General features: G+C 47.6%; 1 protein-coding gene across 1 annotated transcript in view; it reads right to left on the bottom strand.

The window, feature by feature from the left end:
- Positions 1–763: 763 nt before the first annotated feature.
- KIAA0040 (KIAA0040 ortholog) overlaps positions 764–7,579 on the bottom strand; it is a 33,145-nt gene continuing 26,329 nt past the window's right edge. Inside the window, exon 3 of the mRNA XM_029228874.1 lies at positions 764–1,800. Within this exon, the coding sequence (XP_029084707.1) occupies positions 1,375–1,668 (294 nt within the window). The 5' untranslated portion in view covers positions 1,669–1,800 and the 3' untranslated portion in view covers positions 764–1,374. The remainder of the gene's footprint in view (positions 1,801–7,579) is intronic.

Raw genomic sequence — 7,579 nt, 5'->3', positions numbered from 1 at the left:
TAGTGGGCTCACTGAGAAGGGAAGGTCACTTGGGGGAATTGGGGAGGTGTTACAAGTTTACCCTTAACATCATCACATATCCGACAGCATCCACAGACAGTTGTGAGTACCAACTGTGTGCAAGGCGCTTGCCTGAGCTTCAAAATAAATATTGATCAACCTCTGTATAGCTTCGTCCTACTTTCATTTAAACTCTGTAACTTCTGCATCCCATCTGCAACATACCATGCACCCATGACAACCTTACGAAATTGTTTCCAGTGTGCCTTCTGTGAGACTGTACCTGTGATTGTCCTAATCCCTTCCCGGCTGAAAACCTTTGGTTTCATAGGGGATCACTAGCTCAGGGGTAGCATCCCCTTCCCATCTGTGAAACATACATTGCACAGGTATACAACGGTAGTCCACTGAAGTGGATGGCGTACACCCGGTCTCCACAGCCTCCTAGCGGTCGCTACCAGGAGCCGTTTGTCCTTGCTTGGAGAAGGGAGCCTTGCTGAGTGGTTCTGAGGGTAGCATCTCAAAGAGAGGTCTTGGACTACATTAAACAGCCATCAGTGGTGTTGAGGACCTTGTCATGATGTGCAAGACAATAGCTTACGATGAATTTTGATCCATCACACTTTAAACTTTTCCTCCCAGGTGAGAGGTCAGAAGCACAGGAACTTGGTGTGTCTGTAGCAATGTACAGGAACGGGGGCTGTACCAGGTTGCTGGAACGTCCTAATATGAAGATCCCCAGTAAAAGGCTATGTAGGGATGGGAACAGAAGAGCATAATCTCTAACCTGAGCGGTGTATGGCACTGACAGTGAGTAGGCCTCTTGTCTGGCTATGTGATTGTGCATGTGTGCCTGGGTCTGCCAGGCTTTCCTATGAGATGTTTTTCTAAGAGCAGATAATGTACTGCCTTGTTTAGTGCCTTGTACAAAGTAGACATTCAGTGACCATTTGATGAACAGTATATACTTGTCCAGGTACCTGTTGCCTGAATGTATGTGTGTGTGTGTGTGTGTGTGTGTGTGTGTGTGTGTGGTGTGCATGTGTGCATTTGGGAGATATGTCAAGATGTATGGATAAATGTTCCTTGTGCTTTTGCATATGGAATGTGCCAGAGGTGGGTGGAAGGCATGCCTGAGTCTGTAGTAAAGAGCATTGCTATTGGACACACGGATGCTGAGACAGCACCTAAGACTTGTCCATGTGTTCCCCGGGAATGTCCTCCGTGGGGATACTCAGTCTGAGGTTTGCTCCTTGGTTGAGTAGCTCCTCTGTGGGTGTGAGTGCATCACTTCAGGGATTTCTCCTCCCTACCCTGTGTGTGGTTGGAAGGCAGCTGAGCCCCCAGGGGAGGACACTTCTGCCTCCTGTCTAACTAGACGGGCAGTGATGGCCTCTTGTCCATCTGGAGAAGCTTGGGCTGAGCGGAGATCCAGAGGTCTTCTTCAGCCTTCTTCTTCTTCTTCTTCCCCTTGTTTCGCTCTGGCTGTTGGCCACTTTTGCCTGCCTGGCTCCAGCAGCAATGGCAACAGATGAAGAGGAGGGTGATAATCACCAGTAGGGGCAGACCCAGGAGGATGCCTAGACAGATGCTGTTGAAGAGGCCCTCTTGGTGTTTGGCCGAGATGGTGTCCCAGATGGCGCTAAAGAAGGCACTGATTTTCTCCATGGTGCTTGGGTAGATGGGACCAGAGGAGCCTCTCAGCTCACCAGCAAGGCCTGGGCGTGACAGGTTGCAGAATTGCCCACTTGTAACTTATTCCTCTACCAGCTTTGGGTTTGGGCATGCCACGGATAGCACCTAAAGAGAGAAAAACAGATAACTTAAGAGATACGCAGTGGGAATGGTCTGTGATTTTTAATAACATCATCGATTTTAGGCTTAGGAAATGGGAGGAAATCAAAGGTTTCCAGAGTTCACTGAAATTGTATTGAGACTATATAAACAAGATAAACACATGCATTTAGTCAATTAAGTATTAACTAATTCTTGCTATGTACAGCTGTATGGGGCTTAGGATATAAAAATTAATAGCATATCAGACCTGGTACATAGTAAGTGCTCTGCAATTGTCAGATAAATAAATCAATGTGTGTATTCACAGTGTTCTGGTTAAGGGTCCCTGGACCCTCTACAGGAGCAGTTCTCCACTGCAGCTCACCTGATAGGTGTTGAATACATACTCCCCACAGGACAGCTCCATATCTGACCTTCTATGAACTTGCCATTTTCAACACTAATTAAAGCTTAAGCACAAGATAGAATGTCCAAGTCTTGCTGGCTGTCATAGGGGACTTGGACCTCCCCAGGCTAGGAGGTCATCAGTCCTCATCCTGCCTCACTCCTGCCTTCCTTGCTGTCCCTTCATGCTCTCTTCCCTGCTCCGTGTCTCCCCCCTCCTTATACCCCACTCCTGTGCCTCATCGTGCTTTGTGTGGGAAACCAGTTCTCTCTGTTTCTACCTTCCTCTCCCTCATTACCCTTGTCTCTGCTTTCTGTCCCCCAGCCAAAGATTCCCAAGTCTCCTTCCCTGCCTGTTCCCTTTCTTTGCAGTGGAAAGAGTTTTGCAGGCTGATCAGTGATGGTGCTTGGAAACAGCGATGAGGTCCCTGGATGTCTCTCTACTCCTGTTCTGAGCTCAGCTTACAGCCGGCACTGTTCTGGTTGCTTGTCCAGAGTGGCCCCTCTTCCTGTGGCACCTTCTCCAACTCTCTACCTATATCTCAGGCCTCAGCCCTCAAGTATAAGGTCTTAGAGGTACCTTCAGTTCTGGAATCCACAGGTTCTCGGGTCTAAACAAGACTTGGAGGACAAGGATAATTCAAAGAAATTGAAGAGACCTCTTGGCATAAGACATTGCTCAGGAAAATAAAAAAGACATTGCCTAGGCTGTAGACCTTATAAAGCATCCTGACCAGCTCTCTTACTTAAAGATGCAGAATCTGAGGCCCATAGTGTTGAGGTGCCATGTTTGAGGACACACAGAGCTGTGATGAACACCCAGACCTCTGAACAATGGGTCCACCACTCTCCTAAGGCTGCTGGGTGAGCAGAAAAACTAAGGATGATGACTTTATATTTGTATTTTATTTGATACTTTTCTAAATCACCTTCATGTAAATTATCTTTTAAGTGAGCAATGGGATGGTGCATTGTGAATGGAGGGAAGCACTGGGGGACCTGGGTCCAGAATCATTTGGAAGTCTGGGCTTTATTGGGTTCTCCTGCACTGGAGCATAAATGTGTGTGTTACACACCTGGGTGGTGTGTTACACGTGGTGTCCCAGCGGTTGTCCTTGGGGGTCTAATTCCTTGGATAACACACTCTATAAGTGTCCTATGTACCCAGTGCCCATGTATCCATCCAGGCACACCCACGATCTCCGTCCTGGTCTGCAGGCATGTGGACCTATCCCCTCATAACATTATTTATACAGTTTATGCAATTGTATAAATTGGTACCTGTGCCATCTGGCCCATGGAGCCTGACATCATGCTGTAAGCTAGCCCTTATTATATGCCAGGCACTGTTCTAGGCACTTTGCACCTATCGACTCATTTAGTCTTCATCACAACCTTATGAAAGAGGTACAGTTATTCCCCCCACCCTACAGCTGAAGAGACGGAGGCGCACGTCACACAGTGAGGGAGTGGCATAGCTGGGCTTATGGATTCTGGGAGGTTTGGCCCCTGATCCCCAAGGGGTGAGCTGCTCACAGGTGTTGCTCTGGGCCTCCTATTCTTTCGTGTGGAATTAACCCATTTTTGGCAAGTAGCCCAGAATTTATAGAATCTTACAATCCTTTGCTATCCTTCAGGTTGACTGAAACATTTATGCCCGTCTGTTGCAGAAGAAGACTACAAAGAGATTTATTTCGCATTGTCAGACACCTCACAAATGCATGAAGATACATACAGTAAAAATCCACTGCCGCCCAAGGGGAGGTTTATAGAAAGCATATGGCACCTGAACTTAAATTCAACATGCAACAAAGAAGAACATCCTGAGAAGTTATCTCCTTGCTGGAGGCTTTGCCTGAGCCCCTCTGAGTGTCTGGGCACATCTCGCGCCATGGACCTGCCACACACCAGCAAACATACAGGCTTTTTATAGAGGAAAACCACCCTTGGTCTCCCCATAGCCCCTCAGCGGGGCCACTTCGCTGCTTGCTCCTTCTCACACCACCTGCCTCTCCTCTGGGTTCTCCTTCTCCCTTTGCTATAAGCTTTGCTTTGACCTCAGCCTTGCGTGGCCCAGTATTCTTTGGCCCATCCAGAGGGATTTTTCTGCTCTGTTGTTAGGTGCTTTTCTCTAACCTGACCCTACACGTACACTTTCGGGGGCCAGATGTTCCTTGCACTGCATTTCTGTGATTCAATTAGACAGCAGCAGACAATACTTGCAGACAAACTTTGCTGTGCCAGGGGTCATGCTGGTCTCTGTGGGGAGCATATGTGAATCAGAGCCCATTCTTGGGTTCAGCAAGGGAGGGAGAAGAAGGGCATCAAGCCCTTGGAGAATATTAGGGCAGTTTCATAAAACCAGAGCCACTTGAGAATAGAGCATCTTAAGAGATGAGTAGGCTCTTGACAGAAAAACGTGTGAAAAGGATGTTCAAAGATTCCAGGCAGTGAAAATTCTAGAACATCAGCAGGAGAACGAGGGGCCTTCTGGTGAGCCTGGAGCTCAGGGTGGGAGAGGGAAGGACTGTAGGCTGTGGCCAAGGTAGAGGGGGCCTTCATAGGGTGTGTTTATTTGGGGGGCTTTATAACAGGAGGATGTTGTGATCAGAGCTGCCCTTCAGGAAGAGATAACAGAATCTGAAAACCTCTGGTACGTGTTTTAAGAGAAGATGTTTCATCCATTTGGCAAACATTTATTGAGCACCTAATATGTGCCACACACTGTGTTAGGTATTGAGGATTCAGGAATGAACGACAATGATAAGGTTTCTGGTATCATGGAGCCTCGTACATTCCAGGGATCTTATTATCATTGAGGGATCATGCCAGAAGGCAAATAGAAGAAGCAAATTCCAACTTAGGATCCTTAGTTGGATGAAATAAAAGCATGCATTTGAATTATTTCTTTAGTTCAATGTTCCAGGCCCTCCCACCCACCCCAACCTTTGTCTCAAACTCATCCATCCCATGGCACCTAAAATAGCCTGTGAGTAAGCAGATTTCTTTTCAAGCTAAAGCTAAGTCAATAATTCACCTCTGGATTCCTAAAGGTACTTAATTGCGTCTACTCTCCATACAGCCAAAGAGAATATTCATTAATAGTTGGGAACCCTGTCTGGGGAAAGTTCAATTAAAAGGTATTGTTTATATTTTTTAATCTAAGAATTCTCTTCTAGGCCCCCCACGTTACTTGCTGAGCGCTGCTCATCTACAATGTTTCATTAGTATTTATGAGCTTTTCATTATTAGCATTTCCAGGAAACAATCAAATATCTCCTTGGTGGTATGAATTAAAAGTTAGAGCTTCTATGAACGTTTTTGCAAAACGAGCTACACTTTGAGCCTTAGAAATGCGCTCGGGAGACCCCATCCTTTGGTTGGCTCTCAAGTATCACCCACACTGTTTGAAAAACAATTCATCTATTCTTGTAAAACCAACAGTAGGTGCTAACCAACCTTGATTGTGGTTGTGGGGGTGGTTATGAGGAGGGAGAAGAGGGGAAAAGGTCCTTTCAGTTTTCTTGAAAGTGAGCAGTATTCATCTCTATATCCTTCATAGTATCTAGCTGGGAGAGAGTCCTTCATCCATTCATTCTTCCCACAAGCGTCTGTCTGCCTGCATGTGAGGTGTTGATGGAGAACACAGATCCTGGAGCCAGAAGACCTGGGTTTGAGCCCTGGGTCAACTCTTGTGACCTTGGCCAGTTACCGAACTTCAGCTACAAAATGAAGCTAATAAGCTTCCCTTGTAGTGAGGTTTTGAGGATTAAGAGCTCAATATGTTTAATGCATTTCGTAAACTGTAAAATACTATAAAACATAATCTATAAAATAGCGAGTGATCTCCCCGTAACAGTGGACTAATTCTAGCCTTGAGCTCTTCTTCCCCATCCCTCACCTGTAGCCCTGTCTTCATGGCCAGAGAACCATGGACACCCCACCCCCCCGCTGCCATTCAAATGAAAAGGGCTTCACAGGTGACCTCCCCGCTTAGAACTGGTCTGCAGTTCTGTGGCTGTAATTCTAGACTCTGGCATCCAGCAACAGGAATGGAAAAGGGTCGCTTGGGGAACATCTGATGGTGTCTGGAGGACTGTTGAGCTCATAAAGTGAGACCTGGGGAGAGCACCTAGCCCTCTGCAGGCCCCAGCTTCCCTCCAGGCTTTGGAACCCCTGGAAGTGTACTGGGATGGCTCCTGCCACAGGGATGTCTGATCCATCCCTGAGAGCCAAGAGCTGCTCCAGAGTTATGTCTAGGGCTGGCCCTCAGACTGCTGTTGCTTCTGGAGCTCCCCAAGAAGGGGGAAGGCATTCTACTTTGCACCAGCCTCTTGTAATTTCTGTCTGTTAGGTGAAATAATACATGTAAAGCTGAAGAATGTGTCTGTTGGATAGCAAATGCTTTCTAGAAATGTTAATGATAAGGATCATGATGGCACCCAATTGAAATCCCTGAAACCTTCTCCAGAGTGATTTCCAAATGGTTTAAACCTTTGGCCTTCTTGTAGGGGGTGGGGTGAAGCAGGAGGGTCAGGTTTCTCTCAGAGCCTTAGAAGATTCCTCTGTTGCAGCTGCAGACTCCTGGGTATGTGTGGGGGGCCACCTCATAATTGTAACTTGGGGGCAAAGACCTTCCCTTCTTGTGTTGTGGTCATCACTGTGCTTGCTTTATGTCCTCACCCAAAGATCTCAGGTGATGGCAGGATGGCCTTCTGGCCAGGGAAGGGAGTCACCAAGTGTGTCACCAAGGGATTAAAGGATGCAGGTTCCCGACTTACACTCCTGGAGACCCTGATTCAGTAGGTCTAGGGTATGCCCAGGAATTTATGTTTATAACAAACAACCCAAGTGTTTCTAGACAATTATCAGGTTCAAAAACTGCTGAATGAGCAGGTTGAGCTGATGACCCTTTTCTGTAAGCTCAGAAGCCATGTGCTGAGTGAGAGGATGGATGGATCATGGGCGAGGAGAGGTGGGAAAGAGGTTTATTTTTATACACAGCAGCACCAGGGCCTGCTGCAGGGAGCCTCCTTGGGTGTTACTTCTTGCTCTTGTGTAGTCAGGGCATCTGGGCCAGAGCTACTCTCGTGGAGGTCACAGTTCAATGCAATAAACATTCACGGAACACCCACTATGTGTCTGGGCCTGTGCATTCATATCCTGAGTTCCTCCCTGTCTAGTAAGGAGCAGAGACAAAAATAGCAGAAGCAGGGCTTCCCTGGTGGTGCAGTGGTTGAGAGTCCGCCTGCCGATGCAGGGGACACGGGTTCGTGTCCCGGTCCGGGAGGATCTCACATGCCGCGGAGCGGCTGGGCCCGTGAGCCATGGCCGCTGAGCCTGCGCGTCCAGAGCCTGTGCTCCGCAACGGGAGAGGCCACAACAGTGAGAGGCCCGC

This window comes from Monodon monoceros, unplaced genomic scaffold (genome assembly GCF_005190385.1).
Source record: "Monodon monoceros isolate NGI ecotype Baffin Bay Population unplaced genomic scaffold, NGI_Narwhal_1 Super_Scaffold_18, whole genome shotgun sequence".
In the NCBI taxonomy this organism is placed as follows: domain Eukaryota; kingdom Metazoa; phylum Chordata; class Mammalia; order Artiodactyla; family Monodontidae; genus Monodon; species Monodon monoceros.
This window is presented reverse-complemented; position numbering and strand designations above follow the sequence as displayed.